This window comes from Lampris incognitus, chromosome 12 (genome assembly GCF_029633865.1).
Source record: "Lampris incognitus isolate fLamInc1 chromosome 12, fLamInc1.hap2, whole genome shotgun sequence".
Classification (NCBI taxonomy): Eukaryota; Metazoa; Chordata; class Actinopteri; order Lampriformes; family Lampridae; genus Lampris; species Lampris incognitus.
In genome coordinates, this window is record NC_079222.1 from 23,579,363 (window position 1) to 23,596,827 (window position 17,465).

The 17,465-nt window shown below is 42.1% G+C and overlaps 1 protein-coding gene across 2 annotated transcripts in view; it reads left to right on the top strand.

Moving 5' to 3' along the window:
* Positions 1 to 10,940, top strand: part of golga2 (golgin A2) — a 65,620-nt gene extending 54,680 nt beyond the window's left edge. For both annotated transcript variants that reach the window (XM_056290334.1, XM_056290335.1), the window contains 7 exons: positions 2,182 to 2,281; positions 2,540 to 2,631; positions 2,952 to 3,180; positions 4,906 to 5,067; positions 5,353 to 5,459; positions 7,139 to 7,331; positions 7,875 to 10,940. In XM_056290334.1, the coding sequence (XP_056146309.1) occupies positions 2,182 to 2,281; positions 2,540 to 2,631; positions 2,952 to 3,180; positions 4,906 to 5,067; positions 5,353 to 5,459; positions 7,139 to 7,331; positions 7,875 to 8,143 (1,152 nt within the window). In that variant the 3' untranslated portion in view covers positions 8,144 to 10,940. The remainder of the gene's footprint in view (positions 1 to 2,181; positions 2,282 to 2,539; positions 2,632 to 2,951; positions 3,181 to 4,905; positions 5,068 to 5,352; positions 5,460 to 7,138; positions 7,332 to 7,874) is intronic.
* The last annotated feature ends 6,525 nt before the right edge of the window (positions 10,941 to 17,465 follow it).

Sequence of the window (17,465 nt, forward strand, 5' to 3'; positions counted from 1 at the left end):
AATAAGATGTATAAAGAATGTGATGAGGAAGATGCCAAGCAGCGTCCAGGTGGTGGCCACCATTGCGGTGGAGACCTGGGAGGAGGACAGACTACACATGCACACAGGGGAGACTCACAATCAAACCATTCACATACACAGAAAAGACAGACGATATCATTCAGAGAGAGAGAGAAAAGATGTGCGAGAAAAGAGAACAGTTGCAATAGTCAATAATCTATACGATATAATCTCGTTGACAGAACAGTGCTTGGTAAATTCATTGAGACTGTCCTGCCATGCAGTACAGGTCATGAAGTACTCAATTTAAAGGCAACTAATTGTAGGTCAAGGGAAAAAGACGAGTTTTAAGTATAGATTTAAAGGACTCAACAGACTCTTGATTGTCTGATGGCAGCTGGCAGGTTATTCCATAAGAACAGGACCCGATAGGAAAAGGCCCTGCCACCAGCTGACTTCTTTTTAACTTTGGGTACAAACATGAGCCCTGTATTTTGAGAGTGGAGCTCTTGAGATGCAATGTATGGTTTAAGGAGATCAGACAGGTATGATGGGGCAAGCCCATTTAGGATGTTATAGGTCAGCAGAAGCACCATGATGTCTGATCTAACATGGATAGGAAGCCAATGAAGGGAAGCAGGAATTGGTGTAATATGGTCAAATTTCCTAGATTTAGTTAGGATTCTAGCAGGAGCATTCTGAACCATCCAAAGACTTTTAGTACTAGCATGTGGCAGACCTGAAAACAGAACATTACAGTAATCAGGTCTGGATGCAACAAATGCATGTATTAGAGTCTCTGTGTCAGCCATGGACAGGAAAGACCTAATTTTAGCTATGTTACGTAAGTGAAAAAAGGCAGCCTTGGTGATTTCTTTAATGTGCTTGTCAAAGGAAAGGCAAACGTAACGCCAAGATTTTTGGCTGTCACACTTTGTGAAATCACAGAGTGGTCGAGCGTTAGTTACTTGATCAAATTGGTGTCTGTGACTAGCAGGGCCAAGGACTAGCATCTCAGTTTTATTCAAAATTATGCAGCTGGCATCCATTGGGTCCATTAATAACTGTAAATTGACTCCTTGATGCCAGGGCATACCGTAACATTGTAGCACACTAGGTTCATTCATTCATGGCCATCATGCACCCCCAAAGGGATTGGTATATTTATGGCGATAATGTTCTTTGTCGTAGTCCAATAATTGTCCAGGGATGCAAGTAGGATTTTCCTAAAAAATTAATGTGTAGACTCATACAGAAATAATCCCGCTCAATCATCACTTACGACCCACTAGAAGTGTGTGACGGTGTCTTTATCTGCAGAGACCCTGTCCTCGGCCTGTGTTTTCTTATTTTGCTGTGTGCGAGACATTTCTGGGCATTAATCTTTGGGCAGTGGGACTCTATAATAAAATAGCAACCAGATGGAGATTGTAAGCACGCATCCAAGAGGAAGCTACAACAATGGTGGACACAGCACTGAAAAGATGCAAATATAGCAAGGCAAAATGCCAAGTGGACAAAGCTCGTTCCAAAATGAGAGTGAATCTGGGGTTGGCTTTCACCCGCTGTCCAGCACTGAAGGAGAGGATAGGGGATGAAGTGCGACGTGGAGTTGACCTGTACACTGGGATATGTTCTAGCAACTGCAGTCAGGGTGCGTGCGCTTCTGGTGTTGTTGAGCCGGTGAGGAAGGGCCTACTTTAAATGTTGTGTTTACAAACTGCAACCAACAAATCCTACTTGTTCTACCTTTAATGGCCTGGCAATGCCATCAATCCCCTGGTATGAATTCCATTGAACATCTTTGGGATGAACTCGAATGCAGTATCTGTAGTGGAGAGATTTTACTCGTCATCGGGACACTACAGGACCCTTGTTGACAGACAGCTGTGATCAGTGCTAAAGGTACTGAAGAGGGGTTTTTATTTTTCTGGTCACTAAATGTATATTCACAGCATGTACAAACTATTTCAACATGGAAAGTTACATAATCTGGGAATATGTGCAGCTTGAATGGGTGCAGCGTCCTCTCATTTGGTACATTTAGAAATCTGCATCATACATGGACTTATTGACTTTTGATGGACATGCTTCCACAACCTCTTCTGTAAAGCTTTCCATGAATTCTGGCCACAAAGTCGAGCACTGAGCCTTTTAATGTCAGATTGTCTCCCCCTACAGGAGCGTTTAGATCAGTTGGTCACTGACAACCAACAGCTGAAGGTCGAGGTTCAGGAGCTGCTGAACAATTCTGCCCTTGTAACACCGCCCAGAGACCAAGGTTAGAGCTATATTTAGAGTTGTTAACTGGGTTTGTTTCCCTCTATAGATTTTAAACAACTGTACATCCTTTATCAGTTTTACTTGGATTATGTTGACTCATTGTTGTTAGTGTGCTCTCCTTTTTAAGTACATGAAAATTGTTTGGACCATAACATGTTTTTAGATCACGAAGAGCCATAAAGATATAATGTCTTGAAGACATTGGAAAATGTTACCTATAAACTCAGACCCTGTATTTTGTGAATATGACTCCCAGGAGATGGGGTGGAGAGCCAGTCCCTGCAGGAGAGTCCGAATAAGTCATCATCTGTAGTTATTCCTGAAGACTTTGAGAGCCAGAAAGAGATGGTGAGGAGAGTTGGAAGTTTTGTGTCTCCCAAAATTTAAGATAAAATTTAAGCCTCAGTTAGAATATACTGGCAATCTCTTAATCTCCTTTAGCTGTACTTAACATATTTCTAAAAATCAGGCATGATGTTAACATTAATTTCACAGCTCATGCCATGGAGTGTGGTTAGAATCACGATTAATATGTGTTTGTTTTCACCTTGCTCAAAATGTATAAGGAATTGGGTTTAATTTCGGTGTTTCTTTTCATTTTCTCGTCTTTCTTGTTGCTCTTTGCTTGATCCACTTCTTCTCTCTCATTCCTTCCCTTCTCCCGTCAGAAGGAATTTATCCAAGGGGCCTTATCCCAGGTTGAGGCAGAAAGGAAAGATGAAGCCTGGAGACAACTTGAAGAGGAGCATAGGCTCCAAACGTCAGCACGTCGCCAGGTCAATGTGGCACTCAGCCTAGAGCACCAGCACCACAGCCATAGTCAGGAACCCTGTGACCATAACCACAGTCACAACCATGACCAGCATAATCACTGTGAACATGGTCAAGAACATACAGGTAAAAAAAAAAAATACACTGATTGGGAATTTTTGTACCTATATAAATTTGAATAGGTTTTTATGAAAAAATGCTGTTCACTATATGTGTTGGTGAGACAGTTTGTAAGAAATGGCATGAGCTAAGTGTGTGTAAGCATGCAAGGTGGTCGATTTTGAGGAAACTTACTAGTTGTATGGGGCAACAAAGAGTTCATTTGAGGTGGTTCCTTAAGAATTGAGGTTGTCCCACATAAAACTCAGCTTAACCACCACAGTGTGGGCTTCATTCATTCATTCATTTTTGGATTTCTCCCCAATTGTACATGGCCAATTACCCCACTCTTCCAAGCCGTCCCGGTCACTGCTCCACCCCCTCTGCCGATCCGGGGAGGGTTGCAGACTACCGCATGCCTCCTCCGATACATGTGGAGTCACCAGCCACTTCTTTTCATCTGACAGTGAGGAGTTTCGCCAGGGGGACATAGCATGTGGGAGGGTCACGCTATTACCCCCAGTTCCCTCTACCCCGCCAAACAGGCACCCCGATCGACTAGAGGAAGCACTAATGCAGCAACCACGACATATACCCACATCTGGCTTCCCACCTGCAGACATGGCCAATTGTGTCTGTAGGGATGCCCGACCAAGCCGGAGGTAACATGGGGATTCAAACCAGTGATTCCGTGTTGGTAGGCAACGGAATAGACTGCCTGGACACCCTTCATTCCTTTATTGACTGTAGAAAATAGTGTTTTGAATAATCTTTTCGTTTTTCGAGTGTTTGGTAATGGAATCAAGCAACACCGTAAAAGTCAATACACGATATGCATGAAAAAAGGTGTACAACTACAAGCACCAGTTGGATGACTCTATTCAAATGGTCTGTTAAATGACTGGAACACGAGGCTTGATGATTTCAGATGCCATCTCAAATAAAGTAGAACTCAAGCATGACTATTTGTTTTGTAGGCAAAACGACATGTTTTACTGGCAGCACTTACATAATTTGGGATTAAATTTAGTTAGTTTAACATCTGAGGATTTGATGAATTTGTTTCATAAGTTTGCAATTTGTTTATTTTAACCAGTAATCAAAGCTTGGGACGTGACATGAAATGCAAGCCAACGCAAACCCTGAAGTTGAAATGACACTACAACTTATAACTGTTGATCAAAACACTCACTGCTGAAAGCTGCGCAAACATGCGGTATAGCAGCTACTGTTTTTTTTAAGACAGCAAATATGTTCTGTCCTACAAGTGAAAAGTTGATGAACATTTATTTTTGAAATAACTCATAGATTTGATGCTAAATATAATTTTGCTGCTACAACTGTATCAACAACTTGTTTTTAGTCATTTAAAGGACACCAAGACTGTTCCATTTGGTTGCCCCATGGGATTTTCAGTCATCATACCAGACAATCCTTAAGGTCGAACCCTGGTGCGTGTGTGTGTGTGCACCCACGAGTGTCTTGGCGGTCAAAACAATATTTATTTTTAGAGGGATGACCTTGGTGTAGTGTATGTATGGGTGGGTTTGAATTGGTTAAAAGAAGAAAACTCCCCTAAAATAAATGCCTGCCATTACAAATAATGAAAAATGTTCAAAATCCAAATTCCTGACATTTATCAAAGTAGCCATGTCTGTCTGTACTTTATGATGTTTACATAGTTTTTGTGGCCGTTATAATCATACATTATTGTGACGATATGAAGTTTCCCCTCTGTTATCTCATTTCCAGGAGGCGGGGTTCCAGTGGAGGTCCATGAAGCCCTACATGCTGCTATGGAGAAGCTCCAGCAGCGCTTCACCTCCCTCATGCAGGAGAAGGCTGATCTAAAGGAGAGGGTAGAGGAGCTGGAGCACCGCTGTATCCAGCTGTCAGGAGAGACTGACACTATAGGTGACCAATTGGTCAATGAAACTTCATTTATAGAGCACATTTTATACATAAAAATGTAATGCCCTACTGGGCAATGCTCAGCAAGTCTGAATGTGACCATAATTTTTTTTTTAATTAAATACCATTTTTTTTACAAGAATCGGTCTGTTTGATTATAGTAAAAGGTTTTCTCTTGTGTGGTATTTGGTATAGCCTGTCCCCTTGATAACAGTTGCCACCCTTTTGATCTGGTTACTCCACAAACAAACGCTGAAATGATTTTTGTCTTTGTGTGTCTATAACTAGGAGAGTACATAGCTCTGTACCAGAACCAGCGGGCGATTATGAAGCAAAAACATCAGGAGAAGGAGCAGTACATCAGCATGCTGGCCCAGGACAAGGAGGAAATGAAGGTACTTTATTACTCTCATAATCTGAAGAATTTGTTACACTGTTGATTCTTCTATTAGCAAAAGCAGTTCAGTTAAGTATTTTTTTCAAGTTACTTTTACTTTATGAATAGACCGGCTGATATTGAAAAGCCTTTTTCATTATCAGCTGTTTGAATCCCAAGGTAGACATTGTTTTGAGGCCCATGTGCTGTTTAGCACCTAACCAATGTGTAATGTGAACTGATTTTGTTGGTTTGTATTGTTGCATTGCACCTGCATCCTTATTGGCTGAATTTCTACTCTGGCACTGGATTTTTGAGACTATAGTAACATAGAGCCTTATGTTCCAGCTGCATTTTGCAAATTGACCAGACAAAATGTTCTCCAGTAGACACCTGTTCTCTTGACTCAGATGTACATAAAACCTTCCTGACCTGTGTGAAGCAGGAGTCACCATTTTCAATACAGGCAAAACTGCTGAGGAATATTGGGTTTCCCTTTGATAAGATGGTCGTTTATGGACTGAAGACTACTTGAAGCCGCTAAAAACCTGACAACAAGCTTTGACCTCACATTATATTTTTGTCAGGTTCATTTCTTACAAACTTTCTGAAGTAATTGCAACCTACTTTTGCAGAACTTTTCACAAAACTGGTGGTCCTGAAGTATTGCTCTGAATGCTCGCAAAGTCGATGCGAGGAAACGAACCAAAAACGGGTATAACGTTGCCCTAGTCAGATCAAACTGAAATTTTTAGTGAGAGAATTTTCTCTGAAGCTGTTTACAGAGCCTTAAATCTAGTATACTTATCTAGGACAACTGCTTTATTGTATCTGTAGCCAAATTGAAATTTCATTTTACTTCTGGCCTGCATGTGCACAAATAACATACTATATGCCAGCTCAACCCAGAGGTGCCACATTTGTGCCCATTGTAGATCAATACTTCTGCACATTTGTCACAACTAACTAAGTCCAGTTCGTTTCCATCTTTGTCAGTAACAACTGAATTTTTTTTTCAAAATGTCAGACTTGCCTTGTTTTTCTTTTGTATTGTAATGACCTGCCTTGATCTTATTTTCGACTTCATTTGTTAACTCCGTGTTTCTGGTTAGCGCTAGCTCAATCCCGGTGCCCACAGTTAAAAGTTAAAGCCATCCGCTCCCACGAGATTTGCATTGGGTCCAACCGGACCCACAGGATCCAAATCCCAATGCAGTCCTCTAGTACATTATTTTCAATTTAGTCATATGATTAAACAGAGCCATCTAGTGGCCTTAGTTGAAATGCAGTGTGTTCGTCCGACAAAATTACATAGTACACATTGCTTTGGAATACAAGTCGCAGGACCAGCCAGACGAGTAAAAAAACTGTGACTTATAGTCTGGGAAATACGTTATCTTGAATTAATTAAGCTGGCCTGCAGGTAAAACCCAACAGTTGGTCCAACAATTCCTCTGATGGGTAGAAAAAGCCTATTCAGTAGACTATAAACCGTAAGTGCAAGCTATGAGGAAAAAGTTTTTGATTATATGATATACATTTTGGTCTTTTGTGATGTTAATGACGTAGCACCGTTTTTTTTTTTTTACGTATTTGTGTCGATGATGTATATAGTTTTTTGTAATTTTAATGGGAATGTGATCTCAGCTGTCTGGCTGTCCATTGTGGCCTGACATCTGTGTCTTACCTGTCCATTAGGCTAAGCTGGCAGAGCTGCAAGACCTTGTGATGAGGCTGGTGGCTGAAAGAAATGATTGGTATAACCGCTACACTGGAGTTACAGTTAATGCTGGCATACCGAACCCTGATCTGCTGCTATGTGGAGAGGATCACACTCACACAGAGCAACCAGCAAACACATGCACGGAACTTAATGCTGTTAGTGGAGTAGGTATGTACAAACTGAAGTGTTTTCATGTACATGCAGGTAGTACCACATTTATTAACTCTAAAACAAATTACATGTACTGTACAAAACATGAAATGAAACAAATGATTCTTATGGGAAAATGGGTCAATATACAGTCCCCCCCCCCCCGTGTGTGTGTGCGCGTGGCACGGTGGCCCAGTGGTTAGCACTGTTGCCTCACAGCAAGAAGGTCCTGGGTTCAAACCCCAGGCTGTCCCAGGTCCTTTCTGTGTGGAGTTTGCATGTTCTCCCCGTGTCTGCATGGGTTTCCTCCGGGTGCTTCGATTTCTTCCCACCATCAAAAAGACATGCATGTTAGGGTTGATACTCCTGTCTGTGTCCCTGACCAAGGCAATAGGAAAGAAGAACTGGATTTGGTCCCCGGGTGCTGTAGCTGCCCACTGCTCCTATACAATAGGATGGGTTAAATGACAGAGAACAAATTAATTGTAAGAATAAAATGTCAAATAAAGTGGCTTGAAATTTCTCATCACACTGCTCCCATTTTCTCTTACCTGACTGCAGAATCCATGGAGGTCATTCCTCTCTCAGAGCCCACCCCAGGCGTGGACACCACCTTGCACCAGACCTTAAAAACAAGGTCAGCCCCCACTGACCCTGAGGCCCTTGGTCCCAAGGAGGATGGCACTGCAAGACAAATCATGCAACTGCTTCAGGAGATCCAGAACCCCCTGGGAGCACCACGTTCACCCCCCTTCCTTGGAGAGAATCCATGTATTCCCTTCTTCTATCGACCTGACGAACAGGACGAGGTTAAGATCTTGGTGGTCTGAGACATGAGTAGTTTAGGGAGGTGGGTTGTGTGTGTGTGCATGTGTGTGGTCATCTTGGATCATCCATTTACCTCTTAGTTCAACGTATTTGTATTAGGTCATGGATTATAATTTAATATACTATTCCATAGCTCCAATACTGGACAACGAAGATTTTGCTTCCTGAACACTTTTGGGTGTATTTTATGGATTTTGGGCTGCTGATCACGAAAACCAACCTAAAATTTTCCTATCACATACCAACACGGGGATCACCGGTTCAAATCCTTGTGTTACCTCTGGCTTGGTCGGGTGTCCCTACAGACACATTTGGCCGTCTCTGTGGGTAGGAAGCCAGATGTGGGTATGTGTTCTGGTCGCTGCACTAGCACCTGCTCTGGTTGGTCGGGGCACCTGTTCGGGGGGGGGGGCTGGGGGGAATAGCATGATCCTCCCACACGCTATGTCCCCCTGGTGAAACGCCTCACTGTCAGGTAAAAAGAAGCGGCTGGCGACTCCACATGTATTGGAGGAGGCGTGTGGTAGCCTGCGACCCTCCCCGGATCAGCAGACAGGGCGGAGCAGCAACCGGGATGGCTCAGAAGAGTGGGGTAATTGGCCAAGTAAAATTGATGAGAAAAATGGGGGGGGGGGGATTTTCTATCACATACCATTTTGTATGTGATACCATCATATTGTACCATCATATTTTAAGTCTACTATATTGCCCACAAAGCAAGCTGTTTTGGTCAGTCCAAGCATGCCTGGGCAGTGTAGGTGCTATGCAGATGTTGTCTTAGGCATGTCTGGGTATGCTTAGTCAGGTTAGATGCTGGCAGACGGACTATAAAAGCTGCTCACATTTACAGAAGATTTAATACAGCAGAAATATCTCATCAGTGTTTCAACAGCTGCAATACATCTGTGGTGAGTTTACACTTAAGGCTCAAAGACGCACCATGACTGCGCTTATTAAGAAAGCCTATGAGCTCTACTTCAGATGTGAAATTTGTGACCAAGAGAAACCCTGGGCTCCTGACATTTGTTGTGCAACATGTGCAGTCAACCTGAGAGCTTGGCCCATAGGAACTCGGAAGTCAATGCCATTTGCTGTCCCAATGATGTGGCGAGAACGTGACCACGTGACGGACTGTTACTTCTGTCTGACCAATGTATCTGGCTTGTCTACTACAAATAAGAAATCTATTGAACACCCCAATCTGCCTTCAGCCATGATTCCAGTGCCACTTGATGACAGTTTGCCAGTACCGAAGCCACCAGAGACACAGAGCCTAGATGAGGCAGATGAGGATGTCACAATGCATGAACCAGATGTGAAAAACGACACTGATACAGATGTTGAACTCTTCATGCTCGGTTATCCTTATCTGATAACAGCCAGAATTAAATGACCTGGTCAGGAACTTAAATTTGTCAAAAGCTAAAGCAGAGCTATTTGGTTCAAGATTGCAAGGATAGGGTTTGCTGTCTCCGGGTACAAATATTTCTATCTTTCGGAACCAACAAGAACATTTGACAAACTTTTTTACGTAGGTTGACAACCTCTGTTTCTGCACTGACATTGACGTATTGTTCATGGCTTTGGGTTGTGTGCATGACCCACAACAATGGCATCTTTTAATAGATTTGTCAAAACTGTCCTGTTATACAGTGACAGTGTCCACCCTTCAGTACCCATTGGCTATGCAGTACACATGAAAGAAACCTACAATAACATAGAACTGTCATTGAAACACATACAGTACAACAATTACGACTGGAACATTTGTGGTGATCTAAAAGTATTGGCACTGCTACTAGGAATGCAGCTCGGATATACAAAGTACTGTTGTTTCCTTTTGAATGGGATAGCCGTGCTAGAGTCACGTTACATAAAAAAGAACTGGCCGCTCTGTAAGCACTTCGTTCCAGGACAGAAAAGTGTGGCGCATAAAGCACTTGTTGACCTAACAAAGATATTTCTGCCTCCTCTTCATATAAAACTTGGATTTATGAAACATTTTGTGAAAGCAATGAACAAAGAAGGTGATGGATTTCGCTATTTGAGACAGATGTTGCCAAGAATAACTGATGGCAAGATTAAGGAAGGCATTTTGGTTGGCTACAAGTCAGACAGGTCATCAGTGACAGGAAGAAGATCTGCTGGTGGGGCCAGAGAAAATAACATGGAAGGCATTTAAGGATGTTGTTGAGAATTTTCTTGGCAACTACAGAATACCAAACTACATTGAGCTGCTGACAACATGCTTAAAGCATACAAAACCATGAAGTGCAACATGTCATTGAAAACTCATTTTCTGCATTCACACTTGGACTTCTTCCCTGCTCATCTTGGTGCAGTCGGTTGCACCAGGACATTGTGACCATGGAAAAGAGGCATCAGGGCAATTGGAATCCATCAGTGCTGCCCAACTGTTGTTGGACCACTGACACAAGAGGCACCAGATGCTGAGTACAAACGAAAATGAGCTGCAAAACATTTTAAGCTCAGTTGAAATAACACAATGGGTCAGCATCATTATGCAGTTAAACATGTTAGATTCAATAAAAGTTATATAAATGTTTCTTCAAATTCCTACGTGATACAGCAAATCAGAATTATTTTCGTGTTCAGCTTGACATTGCCCATCATAATCCCTAATATTTTTCAGGAAGCAAAACTTTTGAAAAATGTGTTATCCAAACTGATCACAAATTAGTTTATGTTGTTGACCAGTGTCATTAGCATGGTCTTTCTTCCATTCTGTACGTGTGTGTGTGTGTGAGAGAGAGAGAGAGAGAGAGAGAGAGAGAGAGAGAGAGAGAGAGAGAGAGAGAGAGAGAGAGAGAGAGAGAGAGAGAGAGAGAGAGAGAGAGAGAGAGAGAGAGAGAGAGAGAGAGAGAGAGAGAGAGAGAGAGAGAGAGAGAGAGAGAGAGAGAGAGAGAGAGAGAGAGAGAGAGAGAGAGAGAGAGAGAGAGAGAGAGAGAGAGAGAGAGAGAGAGAGAGAGAGAGAGAGACTGGAGGAAAGTTTTCCGTGAACTGTTACTTTTTGTTTTTGCCTGATTGAAACTGAAAAGTTCCAACCTAAAATATTCTATTTATGTTTCTCTTATTAAAGAGAACTCTGTATTCCACATATGATCCAACTGTCCTTAACTCTTCTAACTCAAATTAACTCATTTCCCCCCAATACCCTTTTCTTTTGTCTAGTCCAAAACTTAAGTGCAATAAATGGGCTGTATTTCCTGTCCCCTCATTTGTATTTAAAGAGGCGTCAGAGAATTAACAGCATGTCTGTCCGTGAAATGTGTAGTCCTACATCCAGATTCAGTCCATGCTTAATCCATCATTTATGTGACATGATTCAATATTTGCATACCAAAAAGAGCATCAATTTTGAATGTATAAACTGAATATTTATCTGCTTTGTGTGTTGAGGATGGGTGAGGAAAGGAATATCTGGAAGGCCTGAGGTTTAGAGAGAGGAACAGGAGGCCAAGCCTGGGTGCTTTGGTCTATTGAAGAGATGCGAGATGTATGTTGAAGAGGCAGTGAAGCAAATAAGTACATATTATAGCTTTTCTAGACAATGATTTCTCTCTAAGTGGAGAGCGAGTTAGATTTCGTTGTGTATCTGGAATCGAGGCATGTACACAGATGATAGTTTTCCTGGGGCTACTTTGTTCATATATTATTTTCTTCAACACAAAGTAATGTATGTATAATATGAAAGGTCAGTTGATCGGACCTGACTTTATTCTATTCTGTTATCTAGCATCTGTAGTAGTCTGAAGGAAGGTGTCACCATAGTAACCAGTGGGTGTTTTTTATTGGTTTAGGGAATATACATTATTAAAAGACCCTTTTGAGGTGAAAAATATCTTTTTGAGTTAAGTTGTGTTATGAATTATAAGGTACTGGGAACAAAAAAAAAAGAAGAAAAAAAAAGAGCCAGATTTCATAACTGTTAAGGTAAAGTTATGCTTCTACGTAGAATCTACGCAGAGCCTACAGTGTTGCCTACGTGGTTGTCGGCATTCATACTTGTGTGCTGGTGTCTGCTTTGCTCTGCAATTACACTGCTAAAACGCTAGTTGGCGGTGCGGTTTCTATGCCACTGTGTTGAGTTTGTCATTAGACGGCAGAAGAGGTTTCTTTGTGCGCTTCAAACCAGTGGCGCCGGCAGCCGTAATCCCGCACGCGCCGTGCGTACTGTACGCACCGTGCGCTAGCTAGTGAAGTTAACACCAATCATCGGCCTTCAAACGTATTTGCATCAAAAAAACAAAAACAAACAAAAAAAAGTATACAGGATTACGGTTGCTGGTGCCACTGCTTCAAACAACGGCGACTGAAACTGAATGGATCATGTTGGAGTTAGCGCTAATAAATGTCGAACGACATTTACTTTTACTGAAATTAACGCAATGCAGAAAAGAGAGAAGACGTCGGAGGAGATGGCGTGCACAACCACTGACCTCAACCAGTCTCTCCGCAGTTTGGTCCATGGTTACTGTTTGGTGAAGAAGGAGCAGACGAAGAAGAAGAAGCAGCCGGAAATGCGTTAGAGGAAATGCAATGCTACCAAGCGGACCAATCACAATTGCGGCGGTCTGCGTAGCCGCACGTCAACGTGACACGTAGGTATATTTTTGGAGAGGCGCTCATCAGGCCCCGGTGTAACCTCCAGCGTAGGGTATGCGGCCTACGCTGGACCTCTGGCGTCGATTTTACGCAGAAGCATTAATCAGGCTTTATTTCCCCCCAATTTTCTTGCTGTATTTGCACTCAGTCTGCAAAGGGGATCTTCCACAACCTGCACTCAGGACTTTAACATTGTGATTGCTGTCTCTCCTTGAGGTTGAGCTTCTGGGGGTGCCTCTCCAAGACAACATGCCGTTTTCTGTAGTCCGTCTTGGCTTTTGCAGGCTTGCAATGTCATAGACTCAAATCAGTTCAAGTTACAGCCAGTATGAAGATGAAATCTGGTTGATTTTAATTGCCATCACTGTCCCCCCCAACACACACACACACACACACATCTCAGATATTCAGCTGCTGTTAGTCTCATGGCGCGCTAGCATAAACTCAAAACACACTTCCAGTGCATAACTTGCGTAACACCCACACGTTGTTTATTATTTTAGAACTGAGTTTTATTTCCATCTCATTGGATCTTGGAAGTTTCAAAATGAGTGAACACTCTTAAAGGCCAGTTTTTTTTCCTGTTCTATGTTGCCTGTAGTCCTACATATCGGAGATGATTTACTGCACATCCTTTACAACTGGACAGTCTGAGTGTATTTGTGCGTGTGTCAAAGTTGAACTTGCTTCCTCACCAACTAAGATTGCATCTCTTGTATTTTTTGTAGAGTTCTATCAGATTATATATAACATGATTGCACTAAAAATGTACAGAGCTCATCAAATGTCCCAGCTGGTTTACCAGCGGCTTTTCTACCGTTTAGCCATCAGGTAGTAAGTCGATTTCTAAGAGCAAAAGGAGCCCTATGAAGCTGTTTAAAACATTCATAGGCTGAGGGCTCCATACAAGTATAAATTGTTGAGTTAATTTAATCAAAAGTGTGTTTGTGTGTAGAGTGTGCACTGTAGGAGGAAGCATTAGCTGTGTAAATATTAGTTGAACGTGAAATTGAGAGGAGACCATACAATTTAAGAACTCATTGTTTCTTTTGGTCCATGACAGTCCAGTTATATTTGGTGGAAATGGAAAAACTCCCCTAAAAATAAACGAACTTGAGACAGCAAAAAGTAAATGGGGGAGAACTAGGGAGGATTTTATAGGGATACGAGCCCTTTGATTTCAGGACTAAACAGTCAAATTAAACTTTGGATTTGTAAACCAGAGTAAGGAAGGTGGATAGGTGGTTTCTACTTCATTGTCTACAAAGCAGTCTAAAGCTTGATAATTGAAGTTGCTCACTTTTCATACTGACTGCTTTCCTAGACCACGAGAATATTTAATTTCATAAATTTGTCTTTCAGTTTCACCTTTCGCCGATAGAAGGTACCAGAGTAGAATTTTTGCATATGCTTATAAAGCTGCCAGGATGTTAAGATGATAATGATCAGTCACAGAAATCAGACAGCTCTGGGTCTTACAGTGTTGGACAGATTTCTCTTTTGGGAGAAGTGCATAGTCCCATTTTTTGGTTGAGTTGTTGGCATCCTTTGCATTTTGTTGCTAGTACAGTCCCTCCAGATTTAACAACATAAGCTGTTTTGAAATAAAGCAGAATCTCGCTGCAGATGCGGAGAAGGTGTGCAGATATGTGGAAGTGTGTGTGCGTGGTCTGTACTTTCACACGAAGCAAGAAAGTTCGGGTGCACTCTGAACCACAGCTCTCTGGCCACCATGAAGCTGTTCTTGAATAAATGTCACTTACTGTTAAAGAAGTATAAAGCCCTGCTTCCAAGCATCCTGTAACGTTTGAAATGATGCCATGAAAGTTTGTTTTTTTGGGGTGGGGTGGAGGGTGACGGGATTGTCAAACCAAGAGATGCATATACACTTTTGTTCTAGTATTATGTGGGAGTGGTGAAATTATATGAAACAGAAAATTATTTTCCATGCTTTCCAATTGACGTTTGAATGCGTGATGTGTGATTAAGACACCAGGGGGTAAGGAGGCATTTATTGACTGCTGTTTAAGAGGGTGTGTATATACTGTAACTGTGTAACATATTGTACATTCATTATGCTTGGTGTGTGTGTGTGGGGGGAGAGATCCTGCCAGCTTTGAAGCTAGCAGCTTGGGACTGCGTCCATGTGTCTGTCTTGTTGGGCAGCCCGTTGGCTGGAGGGACACATGGAGGAGAGCGAGGGTTTACGGTTTTAGACTGGCTGGGATTTAATACTAAGGCTTACTAAAAGAAAATGCTATATTTATTTGGAATAAGTATCTTTAAAACTAATCAGTTTTAATGCAATGTAGAAGTGACTGTTGGACTATGGGCAATGAAGGATCATTCAAATAACCTGTTAATAGAAAAGACCGCTTCTAACAGGACCTTTTGACGTGATTTTTTTTGAGTAATTTTTTTCTTTTCCTCTCCTGAATAAAACTGATTGATCAAATTGAACTTTTTGTGGTTGTATTTTAATACCGTTGCTATCCATTATGGGCCAACCGTCTTGTTGGCTTACATGATTTGTTTAATTCTGGCAAAAAAAACAGGCTCGCCATAAAATAATGTGTGTTATGATCATCTTTATGTAATTTTTGCACATAAATGCTTCTCCATCAGGGGTGTCTGGGTAGCGTACCGGTTTATTCCGTTGCCCACCAACACGGGGATCACTGGTTCAAATCCCCGTGTTACCTCCGGCTTGATCGGGTGTCCCCACAGACACAAGTGGCCGTGTCTGCGGGTGGGAAGCCGGATGTGGGTATGTGTCCTGGTCGCTGCGGTAGCGCCTCCTCTGGTTGGTCTGGGCGCCTGTACGGGGGGGAGGGGGAACTGGGGGGGAATAGCGTGATCCTCCCATGTGCTACGTCCCCCTGGTGAAACTCCTGACTGTCAGGTGAAAAGTAGCGGCTGGCGACTCCACATGTAGCGGAGGAGGCATGTGGTAGTCCGCAGCCCTCCCCGGATTGGCAGAGGGGGTGGAGCAGCAACCGGGACGGCTTGGAAGAGTGGGGGCAATTGGCCGGATACAATTGGGGAGAAAAGGGGGGGGGTAATAGATAGATAGATAGATAGACAGATAGATAGAAAATAAAAATAAATGCTTCTCCACACCTGTGAACGGCTAAGAAAAGGACATAGGCTGACTATAATGACGAACCCTCACTGTTTTGGTCATCTGAACTGTACATTCGTATTACAACCCCTGAGAAGATTAGTTTAATTATTAGATTAATTTCATGTTCATCACTGAAGAAGAAAAAAAGGGACAGCGAGAGAGAAACAATTCGGTATGATGAAATGTTTAATGACAAAGCACAACAGTCCTGCAGAGAACAGTCATTATTCCACCAACAGCAGTCAGCGTTTTGATGCAAGACCTGGTTGCTGCAGGACCAAACACACACACACGTCCCCTCTGCCCCTCCACACCTCTACGCCACACACAGACGGCAAAAAACACTTCTCCTCAACATGCTTAAGTATTAAACAACCTGTCAACTCCCACGTCAATCACTTGTTTTTTGTGATTTTTTTGTTTTTCAATAATATCCTTATACACATCAATCCTTTAAATGTAATAATTTAGTACTTGGTAATTACATACAGTGTAAGACTAAATTCTCTAGACGGTGGAAGCATAAGTCCCGTAATATTCTCTACACATATACATAATAACACACACTGTCCATGATAAACTATTTACTCTTAAATGATCATTAGAATATGATATGTTGGCATTGCAAATGAGGATTACAAAGATCCAGAGGGGTAGTTGAAGTGTTTGGGGTTCGAGTGGGTTTACGAGTGTGATGGTCATGGTCAAGGAATACTGATGCTTTTTGAGCTTGGGGATTCTTTTTTTTGGGGGGGGGGTAATGTTACAATCACCAATGACTTAAACACAATCAGCCTTACTGACAACACGTTTTGGTGGCAGAAAAGGGGGAAAGCTGGGTCGTCAACACGATCTCAAACAGCAACATGAAGTAAGTGATGGCGAGAGTTAAAATAGGTTTTGTGCGTGGACTATCAGTGTCAGCGTTCTCACTCACCCCCATGACCACTAAGAAAGGGAAGGAAAAGAAAAGAGAAAGCACAGAAATTGGAGAGATGAATTAATAAGCCATGCCAAAACGGTAAATTGCACCTTTCCCGCACCACACATTTTAATGTGTAATCCCACAAAGTTCTGGTCAAGATAGTACAATTTTTCTGATCAATGTAAACATTTTTTTTAATTACTTGTGTAAAATGATTACACGCAACATCAACATCTGACTCATGGAAACGTATGAGGAAAAAAAGGAGCTAAGGAAAATATTGTTTAATAAATATAGAAATTGTTTTTCTCATAGGGATAGACGCCAATTGTGTACGTACAGCACTTTGTAACTCTTTTGAAAAGTGCTATTTAAATAAAGTTATGACAGGACATCAAAGAAGGTTGAATCAGTTCATCTGGACACAACGTGTATTGACAGATACTTTTCATCACTCATCTAGGGGACCTCTTCAGTCTCAACTGACCTCAGGTATCCCACCCTTATGAACAATACAGCTGCATAACGACCAGTTTCATATGCAAATATGAACGTGACCATTAACTAGCGATTCAATGGCCACGTGTCCTCTGTGAATAGTACACGTGGTCATGGAAACTTTAGTTAATGATCACACCCATATTTGCAT